The sequence below is a fragment of the Trachymyrmex cornetzi genome, unplaced genomic scaffold (genome assembly GCF_001594075.2).
Source record: "Trachymyrmex cornetzi isolate Tcor2-1 unplaced genomic scaffold, Tcor1.1 scaffold223, whole genome shotgun sequence".
Lineage (NCBI taxonomy): Eukaryota > Metazoa > Arthropoda > Insecta > Hymenoptera > Formicidae > Trachymyrmex > Trachymyrmex cornetzi.
This window is the reverse complement of record NW_017296881.1, coordinates 3,616,493-3,640,883: the sequence shown is the minus strand read 5'-3', so window position 1 is coordinate 3,640,883 and position 24,391 is coordinate 3,616,493. Positions and strand designations below refer to the sequence as shown.

General features: G+C 34.7%; 1 protein-coding gene across 7 annotated transcripts in view; it reads right to left on the bottom strand.

Moving 5' to 3' along the window:
• Positions 1–4,019: 4,019 nt before the first annotated feature.
• The window catches only part of LOC108760310 (Z band alternatively spliced PDZ-motif protein 52), a 35,908-nt gene continuing 15,536 nt past the window's right edge, over positions 4,020–24,391 (bottom strand). The window contains exons 2-17 of one of the 7 annotated variants that reach the window (XM_018506181.1): positions 21,658–21,809; positions 20,530–20,701; positions 20,288–20,424; positions 19,879–19,979; positions 19,160–19,322; positions 18,478–18,726; positions 16,237–16,422; positions 15,759–15,858; positions 14,997–15,143; positions 13,952–14,008; positions 12,710–12,848; positions 6,094–9,838; positions 5,009–5,195; positions 4,813–4,933; positions 4,507–4,622; positions 4,020–4,309 (exon numbers count right to left, since the gene is read on the bottom strand). In XM_018506181.1, coding sequence (XP_018361683.1) covers positions 4,232–4,309; positions 4,507–4,622; positions 4,813–4,933; positions 5,009–5,195; positions 6,094–9,838; positions 12,710–12,848; positions 13,952–14,008; positions 14,997–15,143; positions 15,759–15,858; positions 16,237–16,422; positions 18,478–18,726; positions 19,160–19,322; positions 19,879–19,979; positions 20,288–20,424; positions 20,530–20,701; positions 21,658–21,809 — 5,850 coding nt within the window. In that variant the 3' untranslated portion in view covers positions 4,020–4,231. Of the gene's footprint in view, positions 4,310–4,506; positions 4,623–4,812; positions 4,934–5,008; positions 5,196–6,093; positions 9,839–12,188; positions 12,234–12,709; positions 12,849–13,951; positions 14,009–14,996; positions 15,144–15,758; positions 15,859–16,236; positions 16,423–18,477; positions 18,737–19,159; positions 19,323–19,878; positions 19,980–20,287; positions 20,425–20,529; positions 20,702–21,657; positions 21,810–24,391 lie in introns of all 7 variants that reach the window. The other 6 variants (XM_018506179.1, XM_018506176.1, XM_018506177.1 and 3 more) reach the window with 6 other exon arrangements.

Genomic DNA, 24,391 nt, shown 5'->3' with positions numbered 1-24,391 from the left:
TTATTTATGAAATCATTTAACTTCTGAAGAAACAGAAGACTGTCTTCCATCAGTCTCTTTCGAAGACAGATACCGCGAAATCGTACTAATGATAAATCGATGAAACAAAGAGTAGCAACTTTGATAGAAAAATCTGAATTGGTTTAATCATTCTTATTGAAGATCTTATTCCAATCAGGCATCGATCTCTCTTGAAATCGTCGATAAATGTAGAAGATAGTTGATGTTGTGATATGCACGTGGTTCTTCACCGTTTCTCAGTCTATTTCATGACATAATCAATACTTTCAGTTATTAAAATACTAAGCCAGTTGTAAATAACACTCGTAAATAATTACGGTTGTTTGTACGTTTTATAGCCTTACTGGATTTTTATTATATATCTCATTGTACACGCAAATCTCCCGTAAAATTTGCTTCAACTGACTTCATAAAAGAATCTTGAGAACGCTTTTTACACGCGTTCGATAAATAAATTCAAAAGAAATAGCAAGTATATGTACATATACTATGAATTTAGATGATCAAATTATCTTTTGAATTAAGCTCTATACAATGAAATGGATGTGTTTCAATTTTGACATTCTTAAGTTTTGCTCGTCGAGTTTCACTTTTTACATTCAGTAACAGTTATTATGTAGAAGAGTTTATTAAACATATATATGTATACAATCAATATAAAAACGGAAAAAGATATAATAATATATATTTATATAAAAATCCTTGATTATTGATTCGTATGAATAAATCTAAATGTATTTCATGCCACCTCGAGTCCAAATTGCTTGTTGACTATTGACATGACCAGTATAGCGATCATCATACATTCTAACAATATATCATTGTTCTAGGAAGCACATTGATGTAGTTGTAGTATCTAAGAAATATTGATAAGAGAGAGAGAGAGAGAGAGAATCCGATACAAGGATCGAAACGTATATTTTATTATAATACACAATTACAACCGGTGTTTGGACTCGAGGTGGCATGAAATACATTTAGAATATATATTTAAAATTTATTTTAAATATAAGAGTTCATAAACAGATTTCTATAAAATTATTTAAAATTAAAATAAAGTTTTTTAAAATTCTGTCTTTTAACAAGTAAATTTGTGATAATTTAATAATCAATTCCAAAATATCTTGATGTCAGCAAAACAGAGAGGATAAGAAATTTGGAACTCTCGAGTGAATATTTTCTTTTATTTCATAAGCAACACGTAACACGCATACAGAGGCTTGTGCGATGCTCAGCTGAATAAAAGTCAGCCAAATAAAAGTTGAAATTTCGTGGTCCGCGCCGTTGTATGATTGTCGATGATCGAACGGCGATAGTCGATCGATCGTTCGTTGTCGAAGATTATTCGCGATCGTGCAGGTAAAGTAAAATTCTTTGCACATCATACTTTCTTCCCTTTTTTCAGAATTATCCCCAACGCAACTTAAAACACTTACATGCTATATAATTATACTATATACTCGTTCCACGCAAATAAACGAGTTCTGCTCAAGTCTCTCGCACATATACTCTTTTTCTCTTTCTTTTCTCATTCACAAAGAAAGAATAATTACGCAATAACAGAAGCTCACGCAGATGGCACAATCGGTAACATATTAGAAGTAACGTAATAATATGATAATATCTGTCATCAGAGTCTTATTTTGTAAAATAGAGCCCAACTAGAAATCAACAATATTTTATTCCGCGCATCGTCATATCCTGGAAAAGATTTCTTTCATTGATTTTACAATATTTGTAGTGAAGTAGCTCTAGAAATTTAATTATTATAATCGTCCCCATCGAAAAACCATAAACTTAAATATTATCGTTCCAAAAAATTTAGAAAATTTAAAGATTTAGAAACTACGAAATTTCGAAATTACGAATTTTTATTATTATATTATTTAAAACACAATACAATATATATTTCCAAAAATTTAAAAACACGAATTTATTTCAAAGAATTTAATGACAATTTTAGGGGGAGAGTTCTCTTTAACAAAAGACTGATGTAGAGATTACAGTAGTTAGGAGGTTAAAGAGTTAAGAATTGTCAGCAGGTCGTTCCTACCGTGCGAATTTTAGCCTTTCGTTTTTCCAACTTGCGAATCGATCGGTTGATTAAATGAAAGCCCGAATGCATGTTGAACCTGTTATCAGTCTCGGCTTTAATCGGCTGATTCCAGGGTACGGCAGACTCGCGGATGACTTACGGTGAAGTTTGCATGCACTAAGATTATATATCTGCTCGTCGTCGATTTAGTAAAGCTATTAAGTATCTTCGGCAAATAATCCTTAACGACCTACATGCACAAAATATGTCGAATTGACTCTCATAAATTAATATTACTCGCTTCTTCTTCCGCATATATTTCTTTTGTTTATATAAATTAAGAACAATTTGTTGTTATTATATGAAAAATGTTCATAAATTTAAGAATGAAATTTTCAACATTTGACTAGCATATATTTCCGAGTATGCAAATTTCAACTGTTTGTTAAACATTATGACATTTCTCATTGATTAATAATGACTTTAGAACTAAATTAATCCCTTTGTTATTAAAAATAAATAATAACATTATTCAATGTGATATTTAATTTCAAAAGTTTGCGTTTGTAATTATTTTAAAATATGTCCACAATAGAATTTTTTATTTTGTTGGACTATTTTAAGAATAACAAATTTCGATAATTACAAAACTAAATCTTATAAAAAACAAAGCAAATGAAGTCAAATTACTTGAATTTGTTTTATTATTATCATTAATCTTATATCACACACAGAATTGTACGTGTTTAAAATCTGATCGCATGCAATTTGCCATCGCATGCAATTTTGATTGCTCAGAAACCATGTAACCATTTTCTCTCTTTATGTGTAATTAACGCATTTACTCGTCATTCATACTTTCAATCTGACTTCTACAATCATTCATTCTATTTTCTCACGATCGTGCTTTCTTTTTCTCGTCACGATGCACTACCGTCGTCAATTGTCAAGCAAAGAAATGCTATCTGAGACTTTGTTATCGCTCACTGCATTCCGATGCACCTTGGAAATACGAAATTATGCCCACGTAATACTAATTGTTCTGATGACCTTTGCGTGATCCATGATCGAGACGACTCCGCCGACGGCTCGTTCGTTATGTGTTGTATCGTCCCAGTGTTTCCTGCCGCGAACGATTTTACGAGGTATTCCACTAATCCTGCTAGGATCGCGATTAAGCCTCCTGTTATTAAACGGGAACCGCAAAGTGCAAGGATACATCATTAAACGTCCTCAACGTAATTAATTGCTTTGTTCGCTCGCGGTTGTCGTCAAGTATGTCGTGACGCAAAGTATGACGATGATTGAATATTCGTAAACGGAATTGTCAAAAACAAGACTGCATGTTAATAGACGCAAGGTCGTTTAATTCTAAAGAGCACAAATGAATGTTTAACGAAAGCTATACGACATATATAAAATCATGATAAAACCAACGCTCTTTTTAAAAAAATATTTGATTAAAATGGAACTGTATATTTATATAGGTTCTTTTGACTGTACGTTTTAGAAAGATTATACATGACTGAAAGATTAATAAATTATTAAATTTTATAGATTGGATATAAACGGAGATCTACATCTCCATTGAACTCTTTAAAGTTGGGATGGTTGATGGCCTCCTGCGCCATTTTTAATTAAGCTAGATAATAAATATTAATTAATAAATCTCTCTCGTAGTCGGGTGACGCGCGACATTAGTAGTACTTCGTGTGCATTGCATAAAATTAATTAAGGTGATTGGTGACGCTGAAAAAATGTAATATTTAAATCATTTAATATTATCGATAACCATCGCTTTTTAAAATTCTATTTTTATTACTTTTTATATCATTTTATGATGTATCTATTTTATAAATATAGCCGTATTTTTTTCTTAATTACTGATATTGCGATTCATTATCAGACTCAATGATAAAGAAATTTCATTGTCAAAATCACCCTAATTAATCCTATATTTTTGTAGCTATACGAAGGATCGCTCGTGGATTTAACAAAGGGTTAGTTAAAGTGATCTTGATCGAAGACACAGAAAAAAAAAATCACGATAAAGTAATTGATGCATTAACATTGTATGCTTCTTTCTTCGTTGCACTTTCCCTTCATTTCTTTGCTCTTCCCTATTTTTTCCCCTCTTGTCATCCCATCGATCGTATCCGATGGTCGAGGATTATTTTAACGTGCGTGATTTTTGCAAAAAGGACGACCGCCTTTCGCATAGAAGCTTTGGCCCTCGAGATTCTTCTTACACATCTAATACATCAACAACAAAAATATAAATGCTCAATATTAATCTAAAATAATTTCACATCGGTTTAGTAGATTTAGAGATTTCCTGTACATTTCATGCATAATAAAAATGATAAAGCTTTAAAAAACCAGTAAAAAGAATACAAAATAAAAAGTAGAATGTTGACAGGAGTAAAACTCTTCTAAAAATTATTACTTACCGTGCAGTTGAAGCACTGGCTGTGATAGTTGTTGTTCAGGGCTTCCACCCAACGGTCGCCAACCTCGACTGGGAATCCACACGCGAAGCATTTCGTGGTAAACAGCTCGTTCCAGTCTATATTGAGGAAAAGATTGCCACTTATAATTTTGCATATTTAATTGAATATATAATTTAATATGTAATTTTATGAAATAAATGTAACTTAAATAAAAGTATTTAAAATTTTTAATACATATTGTTATTATATTTTTTAATCGTCGTGATACACTTTTTTGTTTTTGTGTTTTATCGCGGAAATACTAACCAGCTTCGCAATAAGGTAATCCTTCCTCCAAGAAGAACGGACTGTTACCGAAGAGTTTGCCACAATAAGCGCAGTTGAAGCACTCAGGGTGGAAGTGCTTTCCAATCGCGTTCAAGCAATCCTACATTAAAATGAAAAGGATTATTAATACATTGAATCATAGTCGACGATAAGCCACCTATAATACTGTACTTACGCCCTTGATTTTATTGTTGCACTTGTTACACATAGGAGCAATAAATTTCTCGAAACAATATTCGCAATAGAGTTGTCCTTTTTCCTCGACGAAGCCGATGTCTTGAAGAGGACGACGGCATTGGGCGTTAACGCAGACAAAATGATCGGGGCACCAGATTTGGCCCAAAGCAGTGATGAAAGGTCCTCTATAATTATATTATAATTAATTTGGTATCGTAATATATATGTATATATTTTTTTAAAAAACAAGGTGTTAATAGATATTTGCGAAATAGAGTTTTATACAAACCTTATGCACTCTTTGCCGTCTTTACAACACGCTGGTTTTAGAGTGAAGCGGTTCGACTTGTGATTAGTATTTTTTTCGTTAGCTGTCAACAATACATGCAACGGAAATCATGTTAATCACTTAGACAATTACTGATACAAACAAATGCAATAAATTTTCGTATATCACTCTGATAAACGAAAACATAATATAGAAATATAACAAAAAATATTGTCAATATAATAAAATATAAGTTTTAAAAAATATTGTTTAACAAAATATAAAATTTTAATAGTAAGATATCTGGAAAAATTGCAAAACATAACATTGTGTATAATCAAATTAAATAATACAGAAAGAGTTGAAATTGCGTTTCAATGTAAAAAAAAGACATAAAATTTTTTAAATTATATTTAACTATATCTGTCGTAACATATTTTTACTTACATCATCTAAAATAATGCATTAGCAACTGTGTAAATTAATACTTCGAAAATATAAGCCTGAGAACCTAATTCGAATAAGCTGCAGATGAAAGATGCAAAAATAGGATTGCTTTAATTTTTCTAAAAATTCTTCGAATAATTTAAAATAGGAAATATCCCTAAGAATAATAAAAACAACACCTAAAAAATAAGAATAGATTTACACACACGCACACGCACACTAATATGTACAAGCATCAATATGAAAACGAATACGAATAAAGAAAAAACGTTTGTAAAAAGTAAAACATATATGTCTAGGACGAGATACAAAAAGCAACAACGAAAGTAGCAAACATCGTTGTTATCGATCCGGACAATCCTGAGTACCTGACATATGAGTTGCAGTGAGCGCACAGGGGTATACGCGATCCCGCTCCGACAGCCTGATTCAGGATACCCCGTCCACGTTTGGGCGCACTGCTACCAGCGAACGATCCGGTCTTGGAACCCGCGCTGCCGAGGCCACCGATTCCAGTACCTAGATCCGGATGGGACGACAAATTTGGTGGGTCTACTAAATTCTGGGTTTCACTAAAAGGATCACAATGGATCTGGTCTTGGCAGCGATTCTGAGTGTTCTGGCAATGATTGCCGGATTCGCAGTGGGTTTCGCGGTAGCTCTGAGTGTGATAATAAGTGTCTTCGGTGTAACTCTGGGCCGGAGGAGTCTGAGTCTGAATCGGTTCGGTCTGGATCGGTTTGTAAAGCTGTACCATGGGCACGTTTGATTGGCCGTTCTTGGCAGTCAATCGGGCAAGCTGACCACTCAGATTAGTGCGAGGCTTGAAGCTAGGAGCTGAACATTGAGGAGCTGGTGGAGGAATTTCTTCATAGGGAAGCGGGATTTGAGGGAAGGGAAGATTTGCCTTGGATTGATTCGGACCAGGTTTTTTGCAAGGTGCCACGCAAACAGAACCGTCGGCACACGGAGTTACGCAGATGTCAGAGCTTGGACAGTTGGAGATATTGAAATCGCAACTGGATTCGCGACCGCAAGTACCTGACGGTTGACCACAGGTACCGGATCGCATACCGAACGAAGGCGACACGCACACGCCCGATCGATCTTTTGTGGCTGTCACGCAGATTCCAGATCTAGAACAGGTCTGAGAACCATCGCAGGGCACTACAACGACGCCGGCTTTGATTCCCTGATCAGAATGCGCTTTGCAAGGTAGAACGGTCACTCCTGTTTCCGGACATGGTTTCGGTGAAGGAGTCTCATATCGCACGTGACGCACTTCGGTGGAACTACTGTAGGTCGGTCTAACTGGCGCAGATGTTGTCATGGGACATGATAAAATGGGTTTTGTATGGCTCACCTTACTTATGGCACAAGTGTTTGGTTTCGGCTTTTGCGGTGATGCCGCTGGTAATATCTCTTTTTGCTGACATTTCTCGTAATCTTCAACTACTTGAAGCGCTTTCTTTACGTGAGTCGCAGTATTTTTCTGCTCGCTAGTTTCTTCACTCGTCATACACCGTGTTTCTTGGAACTGGGCGTAAAGTGCCTCCGTCGGACCTGCTTTGAGGCTGCTGGTCTCCTTCTCATCGTAGTTGACGGTTCTCGAAGCAGAATATTCCTGCTTCCTGTGACCACTATCAGTATCTTCCTCTACATGGTAAGAGATGGTCTTACGCGAAGGAAAATGCACTGCTCCACCGCGTTTCGATGGTGGTGGATCCTCTCGAACTCTTGGGGCTCGAGTTTTTATGTAACAAGCTGGCGGCTCGGGCGGTCCTTGAGCAGGTGACTTGGATCTGCGAGGCGTTGGAGTAGGTGTTCTACTGGGAACGAATGGCTGACCCTCTACAGGTCCTTTCTTCATCGCCACTAAATTCTTCTGATAGACCGGTATGGCGTCTGGCTTTTTTAGACTAGCTGTAAAAGATTTAGATGATTTGAGAATTTCTGGTTGAGGTCTCGCAGCAGGTGACGCTGAAGAGTCTCTCAGACGATAATCAGGTGGCGGAGTAGGTAAAGGTCGCGGTCTCGATTCCTTGAATTCTTTTTTCATATATATCTGTTCTCGTGCGTAAGATTCCCCTTCTTTGCCGTATAGAATACCTAACGGTGGGCAGTATTCGGCATTTTGTAACTGAAGACTTGGAGTCTGCGATCTAGTGGCAATTTGTTGATCTTCTGGTCCGATTTCACGACTCAGAGGAGTGTAGCATCGTTCAGGCGCTATCGTTAATGCTTGCTGGAAAGGTGAAATTGGTCGAATCTCCTTTTTGGGTGGCGGTGCCTTAGGACGACATCTGTGGTCCAGGTAGATTGTTTCTTCGGTATATAGTTCTTTTACGCTGGAAGTGGCGTTCAGCGGCGTGTAAGAACGATCAGATGCAGTTGTCAGGGCGTTTACCATTTCGGATTTCCACTCTTTGGGTGTGGAATTTTTTACAGGCGTGTCAGACAGAGGTTTCGGCCCCGTCTCCGTCTCTTTCAAGAATTGCACCTTTTTCTTACACGACTCCATGGTCTCTTGAGGTTGCTGTCCATATCTTGCGACAACATTTCGTTTCTCCGGCGCCTGTTGGTCTCGAAGACTCTGATGAACCTCTACTTGCTCACGCAAGCTCTTCCTACGTTCGTCTTCTACGGCTCCTCTTTTTCTGACGCGTTCCTGAACCAGCACTTCTTCGGTAATCTCTTCGTATGTCTCTTTTGTGATTTTGCAACGTCCCGGAGTAGATCCGTCTGATTCTGTGATGCGTTCTTCTCGTACGACAGTCCTGCCCAGCGGCTGCTCTCGCACTTCTTCGATCTCTTCATCCTCTGCACTGAAAGTCACGTGCTTTTTGTTCTTCTCCTCCTCTTCTCGTCTCCTCTTTTCTTCTTCTTCTTGACGTCTTTGTTCCTCTTCCTCACGCTTTCTTCTTTCTTCTTCTTCCTTTCTTCGCTCTTCCTCTTCCTCTTCTTTCTTTCTTTCCTCTTCCTCTTGCTTTGCTTTTTCCAACATCTGCTGAGCGTCGATGGCCGACGTAACCATCTCGGCGGACTCTTCCACAGTTCGTTCCGTTGCGTCTTCCACCTTTCGATCAATGTATTTTTCAGTTCTTCTCGCGAAATACTGAGACTCCGTCTTGTCTTCCGCTTTCTCTATCATCGGAACATTATATCTCTCCACCGGCGATGACACCCTCTCCACGGTCTTTTCAAAAGTTGCCGATTGCTTCGTGTGCATACCGTCCACCGTCTCTTCGGCCGTCTCGGTGATCAGATCATGTTCGCCCTGAATACCCTTTGAAACTTCCCCTTCATCCGTCTCGTCACCCCTTAGATCGGTTACCTCAGTGTCTATTTCTTTAACCGTCTCTGCTGGTTCTTGCTTAGGTGTGGGTAAAGGCGGTTTCGGGCAGATTTGCTCCCTTCGACAGATCTCTGTTCTGTAAGCTCGTTGTTCCTCCCGATGTTCCTTGCCGCCCGATATACGTTCTCGACAAACTTCCCGCTGCGTAAATTTCTTGTAAATTTGTCCTGCAGGCTGTTCTTGCTGTGCCGATATTGCATAACTCTGCTGATAGAGATTGGTACCTCCGCTGCTGACGGTCGCAGTCCACGGTTTCGGAATCGGTTGAACGATTCTGGTGGGTGTCAGCGACCTTCGGACGCTATCAGTTGAACTTGGCCTCGAGGTTGTCACATCCGATCGAGAGGTTCTATTGGTGTCCCATAGCTCGATACGCCGATATACTGGCTGTCCAGGACAACTCAGCCGGTCCATCACGTCAGTTTCGTGTTGATGACCGTTTCCTCTCAATACCCTTTCGACCTCTCGATCGATGCTTTCGCTTCGATGTCTCTCAGTTCTACGACTCAAAGCTCGCTCGCAAGCCTCAATACTAGCGCGTTTCTCTTTGATTTGATAGCACCTTTTATCGAGAATAGGATTCGGATTGATATATAGAGGACTGGCAGTGGGATATGTAATATCTTCGATAGATTTCGGGGGTGGCCAAAGGAGGCTCCGACGGGATCTTACGGAGCCGGAACGGGAGGACTGATCTTTCGTGTTTTCTACGACCTCGTGATAATAGGATCTTTCGTAAGTCTCGCTGTTGGAGGTTTCTGAGATGGCAAATGGGGATGGCGATAGACGATAAAGATAACTCGCCGGAATTGCAGGGAAGAGAAAACATGACACACAAAAAGTGTATAATACACACGTTCGGAAGGATAAGTGATTAGATTCGTCAGGGTACGTTAGAAAGAACAGACAAAAAACAAAGAAATTTGCAGTAAGTAAGAAGCATGATGAACCGCGCGCGCCCGTGGTCTCTCTCCGAATATATAAAAGTATATATGTATTTTAAATTTTAAATATGCAAGCGCAATAAATAATTTAACCTTGACAAATAATTCTTACAATTAGAGACTGATTAGTTTGTTTTATCTTAATTGCTCATTTTGGTAATTATGATAAAGAAACATAGGTGAGAAAATGTAATTAAATATTTTTTAAATAATATTTATTATAATACTATCGATATTTTATATATAGTAAAAATATATTTATTATATCTGTCGTTATACATTTGTGCAAATATATCTTAAATAAAAGATATTTGCTTACCTTTTTTACTATAAAAAATTTATAAAATACATTATTAATTTTTTATTTGTAAAATATTTTGCTAAAATAAAACATTCAAAAAATGACAAAGTAGGACAGAGTTATATTAATTTAATTAATAAATAATTCTATTTGATTTGATGATTTTTTTCGACGGAAGAGGACCACAAGCGCAGCCCGGTATGCAAAATTAAGAAAAGAAGCAGAATTATAAGGTATTCAATTAAAGATTTAGTTTTCGTGAAAAGATCTTTTAATATATATAATTATTATTTAAATCAACAACTGTGCATTTCTTGTGATAATCACTCGATACTTGATACTTTAGAGCAGCGTGAAAGCTGCGTGCCTTCGTGTGTTAAACGTCGCTTTCAAACCGGTCGTAAGTAGCAAAAAGATTCTACGAGAACAATGCGTATTATAGCATCAATACACCTCGAATATTTGAGATCATTGATGTAAAGCGAAGAAAAACGCTGTAAATGTCAATTCATGGGCGTGTATTGAAGAGATGATGTGACGCAATGTATAAAAAATCAAAGTAGATGTACGTTCAACGAAGAACTTGTGCTTTATTTCGCATCTGCATTTATTTATTCAACACCCTGGATTGATGACAATACAAAATGTGTCATCAAATAGCAGAAGTCGATGTGTGCTATCTCACGATTTTTTTCTTGGAAAAGATAAAACAAAAACAAATCCAAATATGATCAGAATATAATATAATAAGCATTGCAATATTATATATTGTTAAACTGATAGACATATTTCAAAATAACTAAAGATGACTTTTCTCTCATCCATATTATTTACTTAAAAAACTCGAAAGAAAAATCGTGAGTAGTGAAATCATAGTCTGGCACTTTTATCATCTGGATCGTGTTTGCATTTCGGTTGCCAGCATGAAGACGACGACGGCGCCATTGAGAGCTATTGATTCATGCGAATGTGAGGGAGAAGGGTCTGGGTTTCGGGTTGAAAGACGGACCGGCTGAAAAAAGATAAAAGAAAGATTATGCGCGGAAAGAAAAAGCACGATAACACGCGGTTAAATTGTAGTAGACATGGGGATCGATCTATGTATTTTCCAGAAAAGTTGCTAGGTTTTCTTAAATATAATATTTCTGTGATGAAATTAATGATATAAAATTTCTTTATTGAAAATAATACTTTTAAAAAGTCACTTTTAATATAAAAAATTATATTATATCTGAAGTAATAAATTAAACATTAACTATATTACATATATAAAAACTTATATTACATAAATTTTTTCAAAGAAAAAGTATCATATAAAAATTATTAAAAAGAAGAAAGATTACAAAGGAGAGTATTATTTTCTTAATGCACATAAATATTATTATTATTATTATTATTAAATATTAGATTTCTAATTTGATCTTGTTCTCTCAAAATGGCATATTTAAAATAATTAAGATACAGTTATTACGAATAATTTTCCGAGTGTATCGTGCAAATTTTTAAAGTATGAAAGTAAGAAGGGATGAAAACGTCATATTGAAAGGTCGTTACAAACTGTCATAGCTCTCAGAGTTCGCCGTCGTCGTCGAGATAACGACGAATGATAAGGAGCCAAGAATGAGACGATCGAAACTATGAGACCTCCCTCCTTTTCTCTCTCTATCACTATTTAAAGAGACCATCACAATATATAGACCAGCGAGGACCAATGATCGATCGATCGATATAATGATACATGTATATACGAACTGCGTGCAAGGGAGAAAGAGCGATATAAAATATGAGAATGTAAGCCAAAGGAGGCGTATCAGCCAAAGCTCGAAACTCGGTCAACCGACGGCTCTAATCTATTCGTCGTACCTCTGAAAGGCGAACTTTTTGGCTTTGGCAGGGTAGAGTACCGACCTATTTGCAAGAATCGAAGGCAGAGTTAGAACAAGGACGCAAAAGACAAGATCACGATTATCTTAAATCGATTATGAAATTGCTCCTTCGAACTTCTCAGATAACTGCGTAAAATTGACGCAATTCCCCGAATCAAAAAAATGATGAAGAAAAGAGGCGATAGGATTGTCTTTCTCTATCCGTTGTTGCTTATAAATTGAATATTTCGATTTATCGTAGAAAAGATTTTAACACATTTTTAAAATTAACGTCATCCTACATTACCTTAATTCCTCTTTTATACTCGAGATAAATATTTTTAAGCGATATTACATAACGTGAATTACATAAATATACAAATCTGAGCATGAATTTTGCAATATTTTTTATCAAACACTGATTTTTAAAAATACACGAGCTTTCGTTATCCTATATTGCATCAGTTCTTTAAGTTTATATCATACCTATTTATATTTATCATAATAAGATTGACTTACCTGTCACAGTCTGGCTTTGAGGACGTGGCAAGGTATTGCTTCCGGAATTCAATGTCGGAGTCGGAGACAAATTCGATGAAAAACCTCCACTCGATCCACCAAAGGGTTTAGGACCAACGAAATTGTTGCTCGTTGGTGCCTGTAAATTTACAAATTTTCTTCTTTAATTGCTATTATTGTAATATATATGTTTTAATTTTTTATATAAAAAATGGAGCATTGTGCACTTAAACAATGTTTTAATACAGTAATTTATTTCACATTAATTATTTCTTCTTTAGAATATTGTGATAATTCTTGAATCAAATAAATAAAGTGCAGTGACTCTCTTGTTATATATAAGAAACGAGGTATAAATTAAAATCACAACCACAGAATTAACAGATTGTAAAAGGTTGTCAGTGCCAAATATAGCTGAACATGCGAGATTTCGCTGCTTTGATAACGCCTGTTAACGCAAAAGTGCAATAGGTTAATCAGTGACCCATATCGCACAAAGTCTCAAGGAACATTGTACTCCTCCCGTGCTTAAAACTGTTATTTCTGCTATGGAGGTCACATGCAAGCAATTGCATTGCACACAATTTGATTATAAACTTATTAAATTTTCGGGATAATTAATTGCTACACCCCTGTGTATATTATATGACATGAAGTAATTTTACACCCGTTTAAAAATTTTACTTAATATATTTTAATTTTTATTATTTATATTTAGAACCACGGAATTAAAAGAATATGCATAAAGATCATTAGTTTTAAAAAATTGTTATTTTTTATACAAAAAGAATAATTTTGACCAACTTTTAAGTAAATTAAAGCAACTATATTATCTTTACATTTATTAATTATTTTAAAACTTCATTGCGTTTTACATTATGTCAAATTTGAATTTAGATTTTCATAAGTTGAAAGTTCATTGCCCAAAAAAAGAAGAAAACAGTTTAACAGTTTGAAACTTAAGTTTTCATATTTTTGATAATAGAGAAAATAGAAAGAAAACATCAAGATACACTATGCTTGAAATATGCTCTAAGGTTAACAATTTCCACTGATGAAATGTCACTTTATAGTTAATTATGATATCTTAATACATTCTCGATGATAATTTGAATTAATTTCCGCGTTGAATCAAAGCAACGATGTCTCGAATAGCAATTTTTATGGGATAAATTATATACTGACGATCATAAAGGGCAATCGAGATCAATTAGAGAGTTACGAATCGTGCTGGGACTTTACCTGGACTGATCGTAAGCTCGGTGAATCGACGGGCGGGGTGCCAAAATGGGTGGTGGGCTGCACAAAACGATACAACGATGTCATGTGGGATGGGGGGGGGGAAAGAGTGGGAGAGAGAAAAGACGAATTGGCAGAAACGTTCCCAATTACGACAGACTAATTAGTCATGAGTTCGAAATAGTCTCGGTCGCGAATATAATTATTAATATAATTAGGTAATCGACTAATTCAAAGACATTTTAGTAATATCATAATGATTTTTGCTTCACTATACATGACTCTTTGATGATTATTAGTGTATTAATCATTAACAAATTTTTAGATTATTTCTCGTTTTGTATAATCAATGAATACGAAAAATGTAGTAAATTATATATACATATATATTGTATATATATATATGTGTGTACACATATATATATTACATAAAAAATATATGTAGAAGACAACACGACACTTACAGAAAAAGTTTATCATAATTCAAGCGATATTTCTCATTAATTTTAGCTGAGTTCTATGTCTTACAATTATTTTTAAACACAGAGCTCCGACGATATATAGATTTTCAAATAATTTTCATATTTTCTATTTTGATTTTTAATATAAAAAATGTAGAATTTTTTTTCATTTTTATAAGGAACTGTAAAAATATGAAAAGTGCTACTGGAACTGTCATTGTTTTATTAATATGAAAAAAACAATGTTCTAGTACACACTTTTTTTGACAGTTCTAGTAGCATTTTTTAAAGTTTTACATTTCTTTATATAAAAATAAAAAAAGTTCCGTATTCTTTATATTAAAAAATCAAAATTGAAAATGTGACGTGCTAACATTTAATTTAATGTATATACATATATCATAATGCAATATTTTATGATATACTATTACAACATATAACGAAAAATTACTGTACAATATTTTATCTAGATTATGTCAATTTTGTTTTGTAATTATTTGATGACTATTTACACAAGGAAATCACGATGAAAGATACGTTAGCATGAGCGAATGCAGAAATCGAGTGTTTTCGAGCACATTGCCAACCTCTGTGCCACCTGTTTGGATGGTGATCGTACTCGTGAACGTTTTCGACTCTCCGTTGCATTCACCATTCTTGATGCATCCATTCGTATTCGAAGTTGATCGCCACGTATGCTGAAATCCGGACTCGGGGCTCGTACGATTGCACGCCTGGAAAAGCGATTAGTGCCAAGCAAGGACCACACTTGTTAAACTCTCAAGATAAGCGCGAGCATTCCGCTCGTCGGAAACAGATCTTTCGTGGCACATGGTGCAATAATCGTGAAATTATAATAATTAAATATTTTATTATTTATCGTGAAGAGAAAATTTCAAAGTCGTAAATTATTTCCGTACTATTTTTGTCGATTTTGTAAGAATATGAAAGGATAAACGCGATTGTCTTATAATTAGTATTCAAAATACACCACGAGAGAGAAGATACATTTTTAAATATTCGATACATGAATATTTTAACGAACTCTTTTTCTATTTAATCATTAAAATTATTCTCAAATTTTGAATCTTTTAAAAATGCTATGCCATTGTTTTCTCCATATATAATTCGAGAGAGAAATCGTTAATGAGCGAGAAATTTCGCTGCGACCTTCGCCCGATTCGTGATTATAAGAAATTCCGTGAAATCACGCGCAGCAAAGCCACACGTTCAATACAAAATACTCGCTTCATAAGCCATGCCAAAACAGGCAAGAAAATGCGTGCGCGAAAAAATCCGCTCGTGACCATGCCTCGTAAAGAGAATCAAATTATGATGAAGCAACTCACGGAGAATGGCTGAGGCGACGATCCATGATTGCTGAGGGGTGGCGATAAAGGTGCACTCGCCAATGCCGCGCTAATGGTACTAGCTGGTGCTTTGCCACCTCTGTCGAATCGTAAAGGATATACCTTTTCAATTATTTGCATTTCATTATCACATCCTAACTTATTCGTTATTTATTTATACATTTATTTGTATTTTTACTTGCGTTATATATATATATATATATATATATGTATATATAATCGTAATTTTTTATCTTTATTTTTTATAAAACTTTGTATTAAATTTTTCAAGCGTGTAACATTTAAGGCCCAGTTCCACAACTCACGGGTAACTCTTAACCGAAGTTCAATTTGTTTCTCATCTCTTTCCAATTCGAGAATTGGAAAGAGACAATGAATAAGTTGAACCTCGGTTAAGAGTTAACCGTGAGTTGTGAAACTGGGCCTAAGACGAATATTGTATGTTAATATAACTTACGGTGGTATAGTAAGAGGTACAAGACCAGCCGGAGCATTTTGCCTAGCGACGAGTTTCGCGTGAATATCGCAGTATAATTTATTGTTGATATTGTAGTAACCGACATTCTTTAGGGACGTGCCACAAGTTGAGCACTTGAAGCATTCCACGTGAAGGTTCTTTTCCTTGATCCTGACGAAGACACCTCTGAGGAAGAATAAGTAGGTTAATAACGCGATTATTTTGCATCTCAGTGCAGTAATTGATTTTCTTTAATGTAACAACAATAAACGAGGTGATGGCGCGTCGGATGTGCCATGAGTTTTGAACTCTATTACTATTCACTCTAGAAAAAGGAGAGAAGGAGACGTAAGAAACTCGATACCTCGACGAAGGAGGCCGGGAATAACTATTAATTAATTATTTATATATGATTTCCGTGAAAATTATATTCGAATGAAAACGATGAAACAAGTAAAGCTACTAAAACGTACTTAAAGTTGATTTTTGTAGCGGAGTGAATATCTCAAAAAATATAACACCGTATAGGTAGATGATAAGATATGAATGTTTTGAAGAATAATGTTGGATTGTATTGTGTTTGTAATATTATATTTCTTTATAGTATAGTAATCAAGCTTATGGTTTGTTTCTTAGAAAAAAATAGATATATTTAACATAACATCTATAATGTTGCAAAAAATAATGAAAAATCAAGTATAACTTTAGATGTCTTTGTCGGTCGTAAAATATGTGTCGGTCTATAAATTTTTTTGTACAAAAAAAGATTGTTTTCCCTTGTCGAGCATAGAAAAAAATTAGATATAGAAAAGTATCACAAAAAGATTTTGTTCTAAAAAAATTTGACAAAAATAAAAATCCACAAAAATATTCACAACATCGAAAGCAGTTTTTTTTATACGTTATCAGTCATTCAGTGTGCTATAAATGCGCGAAAGGTGCTATTAAGAGAGTAAAGTGCAGAGAATAAAGAGACATTTAGATAGGGCTGCATTCAAGCTGTGAGCGAGTGAGAAATTTTCATCTCGCCCAGATACGACTTCCAGTAGGTTGTAAGCTACAAGCTTGAATGATCAGAATTCTTCCAGAGATAACAGTGATAACAAAAATGCATAACGATCGAATTGCTTGCTCTTCCTGAACAAGCGATGTTGACGAAAAAGTGGCAGTAGAGAAAGGCGTGCTTCGAACACATAATCAAGGAGATAAATGTGCACTTCTTTTATCGTGTAAATTAATTTTTACAAATTATGAAATTGTTACGTAAATTTGTATTATTTATTTATAGTATAATTTCTCGATTTTCCCGTTTATTATTGGGCTGATATTATTGTTATTCGATATAAAATGTCTATTGTATATTATAATTCGATGACACAACTCTACATTTTTATAACTGTATATAATTTAAGTACAATAGGAAGAAAAAGAGATGTGCACATGTTCTCTTCGAATCGGAATCTTCAAGATGACTACTAGCATACGACAATCGAGCAACTCAGAACGGCGTCGCTTTTGACGATTGTACGAGGCGTATGAATCGTCAACTCTGAGAACGATGAGATTACGAATTACATTTACTATTTTCTATAATTACAAATTACTATTATTATTTTCTATAATTATTTTGTATAATATTTTACACTTATTAACATTATTAATATTTGAAACAGACTAATGCTATTAAAATATTATAATTAAAAAAATATCTTATTAAGCTCAACTTAAATTTTTATTAATATGATTTATTTTTAACTTGTGTGTGAAGTTTTTGCCCCACAACTTTGAAAAATTAACTTTTTATAGCTCATTCAATTGCTATAGTATGCAAACGAAAATACGAAATGTGCAAACGATGAGTAATCAAATGAGCCATAGGAAGTTAATTTTTTCAAAAGTTGAGGGTGATAACCTTATATGAATTTATTTTTAAAAAAATTTAATTTATTATTGAAATAAATTTATTAATAATTTGTTTAAATAATTTTTGCAAATTTATCATTAACAAGAACTTAGCTTTATAATTAAAAAAAAAAGCTCGAGCGACTTTCAATATAAATAATCTTTTGTGATTGATAGACTCTCTAAGAATCTGAACCATCACAGTTAATAGTTTCTAAAAACTTTCGCATCGTATCGTTCTCGGTATGCGAATGCCAACACCTTAAAAACGTCAAAACGAAACCCGCCGTGGCCGTCTCGTGCACAAGGGTGGCAAGAGTCTCGCTCGTAAATAGTTACACGATCACTCGGTCGCAGTTGCTACAAACGACCCCGCCCGGTGTCGACGAGCCCGACCCGGCAGAAGATTCCTGCTTTTGCGGTTGTGGTTCTCGATTCTTCCCATACGATTCGTCCATCCATACAAAGTGCCTGCTATCGGCAGGTGCGCTACCACCACCGCCCATAGCATGAAACAGAGGCGTAGGTGACCTCGGTGAAGTGGCCCTTCCGCCAACCGCGTGGCTCACCGAGGAGTAAAATTCTGTCCTTGAAGGAACTACGACATGGAAGTAGAGAAAAAGCGCCATAACAACTGGGCAGCAACGGGGAAGTGTCGAATCAAATATGACTGCTCAACGAAGGCGATCGCGTTCGCCGATTCATGCGAGTTTTTACATTCTCAGATTAAAACCATGATTATTAAATAACCCAAAAGAGACTCTTCCACAGATTTCATTTAATATATAATTAATTTATCTATATATATAAGAATTAAATTAATATAGATATTAAATAGATATAAATCTCATAAATTGTAAAATTCTAATCTGAGAAACTGAAAATTCGCACGACATTCGATACGCAAATGGAAAGCGATTGTTGTCGTGGGATACCATCGTGATTGTCGGCACTATCTCCTCTCGCCTTATCTAGCCTCTGAAAATAAAAACCAAAACGCGTCCCGAGTACGTAAACTTACACGATGAGCCTTTCGCACTCGGCACAAATGTTCTGTCCTGGTGGTAGACTCGTTTGCGGCGTCGACGGTGTCTGTGGCTTCGTTTCCGGCGCCTGGACGGGCCTCAGTCCTGCCAGGGCGGGCGAGGATGGCGTTATCACGCCGCTCACGACATTTGGCTCCGCTATTTCGCAAACAAGTTATCGTATCGGCATGCAACAGGTTGGCTGGAACCGATTCTGGCCCAGCCGAAGAAGGCATCGATTTTTTAGATATATAAATTTAGAAAAATTTATTTAATGATTCAAAATTAACTTATTATTTCAAATAAATAAATTTTTAGGTAGAATAATTTTTAAATAGATTTTTGTTTTTTTATGTAATTTTGCAAAATATCTTCCATGTACCAAATGTAGATACTGCAAATCAAGAGATTATAGTTGCAGTAACATAGAGCAGATAAATAACAAATTATTCGATTTGCAAAAATTTCACTATAAAAGTTTGATGTTACAATATTTTTAAGAAAATTAAAAGTTATTTAAGTTGCATCGTAGACTAATGATTTTAACAAGTAATGTTAATATACCCAAACGGACATGAATTTTGAGCAATATACGCTCTTTAGCGATCTCGTATACCTTTTGTGTATATGTACTTACTTAGTAAAACTAATTACATACATTAATATTAATGAGTACAACTTTTTCAGAAATTATATTACGTAGAATGTTACTAACCAGGTTCTGGGCTCTTTGGCTCCTTGTCCGCTTCTTGGACCATTTTGAAAACCTCGCTGTTCTCAGCATTGTAATTCTTCTCATTCTTTTTGAAATTTACTCTGCAATATTTACATTTATTAATAAACCTTTTTTACGCTCATAAAGCTAACCAGCAAAATTAACTGATTAATAACACTTATTGAAGAGAGTAATTGAGGAATTAGATGATTTCTAATATATCGTATAATTTCATTCTTCATGGACTCTTTCAGTATTATTCAATTAATACTCGCAAGAATATTTTTTGATAATGATTATAAAATTTGATCTTAATCGTGTAATTTCGATCTAAGAATAATTTTAGGAAACAAATATTTTAATTCCATCATTAATTATTCCTCTCTTCAATCCAGTTTCGCGATTTTACCCAAGGACACCTCCGGCAAGGACCTCCGCTTGAGCGGACAGTGTCTCCGCGATTGTTTCCTCGCTGTAGATCCCCACGGGGCTGTTGTACTGTTTGTTCACGATGGACTTAATTGGACCGTCGCCGGTGCCGTTCAGCTGAAAATTATTACGTTCCGGTGTAGAAAAATAACTAACTGCCTTTCGTGTTTTTGTTGCAGAATCAGTGCAACGGGCAGATGCGGATTAACGGTCGATACTAACGAATGGCTTGGGGCTGAAATTGTGTCCGCTGCCGATGAGAGGTCCGTCCTGTTTTTTCGCTGCCAAAGAAGTCTTTGTGACTGGCGTGATGTTACTCGCGGGTGCGGTGTGCATCGGAGACGGTAAACTTGTGGTTGCGGGCGTCACATGCGGTTTCCAGGTACTGCCGCCTCTGTAATGATAATTTATCGCCCGTTAAAACACGGCGGTGGGCTTCGAATTATATATCGGTCGCAATTTTTTAAATAAAAACACAACATTCCTATTACGAAAATAACGTACATTTGTTCAGAATGCAAAAAATTAAACAATTTTTTATGAAAGCAGAGATTTTATGTAAATAGAGATTGGTTTTTTATTTTTTATAAGAATCTTAAAGGACTTTGTATTAACATATACAAAAATAATTTTAATTCAATTAGATATTTTATAGAATATAAAATGCTTTTTAAAAATCTTTATAGGCGTAATCATGAAATGGATAAATTTTGTTGTAGTCCTATTTGGAAGTTGTGATTTTGAATATAATCGAAAAGTATCTCTTTATCTAGTAAATTATTCATTTTTTACTAACTGTACTTTAATACTTTTATACATAAAATAATAAAGAGGATCAATTAATGAAAGAAAATATATAATTATTTTCTCAAAGAAGATATGTAGTTGCATATTGCACATTGCGTAATTTTTTTAAAAAGCAAATATATTTTTTTTTCATCAAGTGATTCATTATTCTATGCATTAAAGTATTAAGGTATAGTTACCGAAAAATAAATAGTTTAGTAGATAAAGGTATTTTCATTAAATCTAAAATAGCAGCCTTCAAATGGCGTGTGTTGCACTAAAATCTGTCCTTTTTATATATGGAGACTTTTAAACAGCATTTCATAATTTACAAAATATTACAGTTTCAGCTAATTTAATTGAAGCTTCTTTTTTATATGATTAGTGATACTTTTATAATAATGAAGCATTTTAGAATAATGAATGACGTGATATTTTTGCTGATTAACGCAATAATGTTGATTAGACGTTAATGTTTGACGTAAGTCAAGCCGAGATCATTGAAGTATATTTTTAAATACTGAATCATTCGTTTATCAAACTTTATTATGCTCAGCGTCTTACCTTTGGACAGTTATTTCGAAATTATTTCCGGCCTTGACTATGACATCCTGCGCGTCCTTGTGCCTCAAATTGTACATGTCAGTGGTGTTGACTCTAATAACCGCATCGCCAGCTTTAAGACCGGCAGCTTCCGCCGGAGAACCACTGTTAACCTGCAATTAAAGCAGACTCGTATTTATGCCGAGAAAAATTTGGATTAACAAATTATCATTACATCGTTGTCGATTACAACTATATCTTTTATACATTAGCCAAGTAGATGCACTCTAGAAAATATTAGTATGGATTAATATGGATTTAACACTATGCGATGTCTATATAATTCTCACTATTAGTATTAATATTAACCTGGTGTTAATATTAACACTCACACGATGAAAATTACATATAAATACCGCTTAGTATTAAATCCACTTTAGAGTGCAGTGTTAATCTGAAAATATAATAAAAGAAGGACTTGATCAGCTGCAACTTTTAAAACTCCTGTCTCGAATCTCCGGTTTATTTTTATGAGGCACGTCGCCGAAACTTTCCTCTCTTCTCCAGAGTCCAGACTCCAGAACCACTATATTTAAGTGCACGCGCGTCATTACGCTTCGAATGTCGGACACTGCATCCATTCACGTTAAAGACAGTGTTGTTGTCAGGGAGGGGGGCAGGGAGATGGTTGACAAAAAGGAGATGGGGTGAAGAAAGTTGAGAGAAAACAGAAGAGCGCCCAAATTAAAAAATCAAGCGGTCCTTTTTGTGAACGATCTTTCGTCGGCGTTTTTATCGAGCGTGCTAATTACGAACTCGGTTCGATGATGATGAGGGCAATATTAACAAAGATTTTTCTGTGCGTCGACTAATATCACGAATAAAAATCTAGCGAAGAATTTATGTGAGCTTATTGACGTAAAAATGTAAAAATATGAAACTTTACCTAATATTGACTTTATTTAATTAGTTTATCGGATGTTTTGTACAAGTGATATAATTTTAATATTTTATATGTAGAGAAAGTTGAAAATAAACAATGCAAATATTCAATTTTGAATAAAATATTGAATATATATTTTAGGAAAATGATTTGAAATGACAATCGATAATTTTTTTTTAATTATCTTACTAAATTAAAATGCATCGTAATGTTTTTTCGTATTTTTACAAATCATTTATTGGTTTTGCAAGATCACGTTTAAAACAATATAAATTAGTTTAGACAGTTAATCACCGGACAAAAATACATTATTCATTACATGCGACAGATATAATAACCGAGTAGTAAGGGAAGATACACGCGAGCGGTACGTTATTGAGTCGATCATAATTCTTCGATATTCTGGCAGAGCATCGGAAATAATTAATAGGCTTCGACCTTATTGTAAGCAATCGTACGAAGGTGGCCTCCAGCTCTTTCTCTCTATAAATATATGTGTCGTAATATATCGTCGTTATTTTTATTAGTCGCACGACTGGAGCAATCGTCTTCCCGTAAAATATCCCAATGAAATAGAGTTTATTTCGTTCACCTCCTCGAAAAGTGGGTCACTTCGTAGGCAGTTGGAAATACATATGACACGATATATATTTTGCATTCTATAAATCATAAATATGATGGCGTACGAAGAAAATTATGTCAGCGAATTTTTATTACTGTTTATTTGCAAATCGTATATATTAGTATTTCCAAAGTTATTATTTTAGTGAACAGTTTAATGAATAGATACTAAGAAGAAATAAAAGTGTCCTTGCATGATTTATCGGAGGCATTATACTTCCGACAAATTTGCAATGTTTCTTTTAAAGATCTAGATTGAGATCAAGAATATATATACACACACACACACAATATATATATATATATATATATATATATATATATGTAATTTGAAAACAAAATTCCAACAATTCTCAATTTTAATAGACTTTAAATGTAGATACCACAGCACTTGGAAAAAGTGTCGTGCTGATAATTTATTGTAATTTCAACATTTCCCATTAGTTCTAGCAGAATTCTATGCTCTACAATCATTTTTAAACATAGTTCCAGCTGTTACTTTTTCAATTTTGGTTTAAAAAAAAAATGCGGAACTTTTTTATTTCTATAAGGAACGCGCTACTGGAACGGTCTAATGGAAAGAAATAGAATGGTCTGCAGTCATAAAAATACCACTTTCGAAAATATATAGGCGTCTATGCACGCTATACTTAAAAATCTCATCTGTTACTTTCTCGGATTTTCATTAATCTTTCTCATTAAAGTTAAGATTTCTCTGAGATCTCTTTAAGATTAGATTCTCTTTATCTCTTACAATTCGCTATTTAATCTCAAGATTTTCACTCTTTTCGACATACATACGCAGAACATCACATCAGTGCGAAATCAGAACATGAGCTTGAGAGAATAGTTTGATCTGTAGTTGCCGCAAATAGAAGCTCGAAAGCTTGCGTCATCGCCCTGTGTGATCGTAATACCTAGTTTTACTGTTCAGCCTCGTCTTCGATTTCGATAAACTCCGATAGTCTAAAGCACACGACTTTGAAACGATCTTGACGGTTAAAATCTTTACGATCATAATATTCTCTATAAGTACGTGTATATACTGTACGTGCACTTTCCAAACATCATTGTTCCAAACATTGTTCTTTATTTGATGAGTTCTTTAATTGAAATAAGACGATATAATATAATTTAACAAAGTACAATTTTATGTCGTTAAAATGTCCGTGAATAATAAAAAATTAGTTT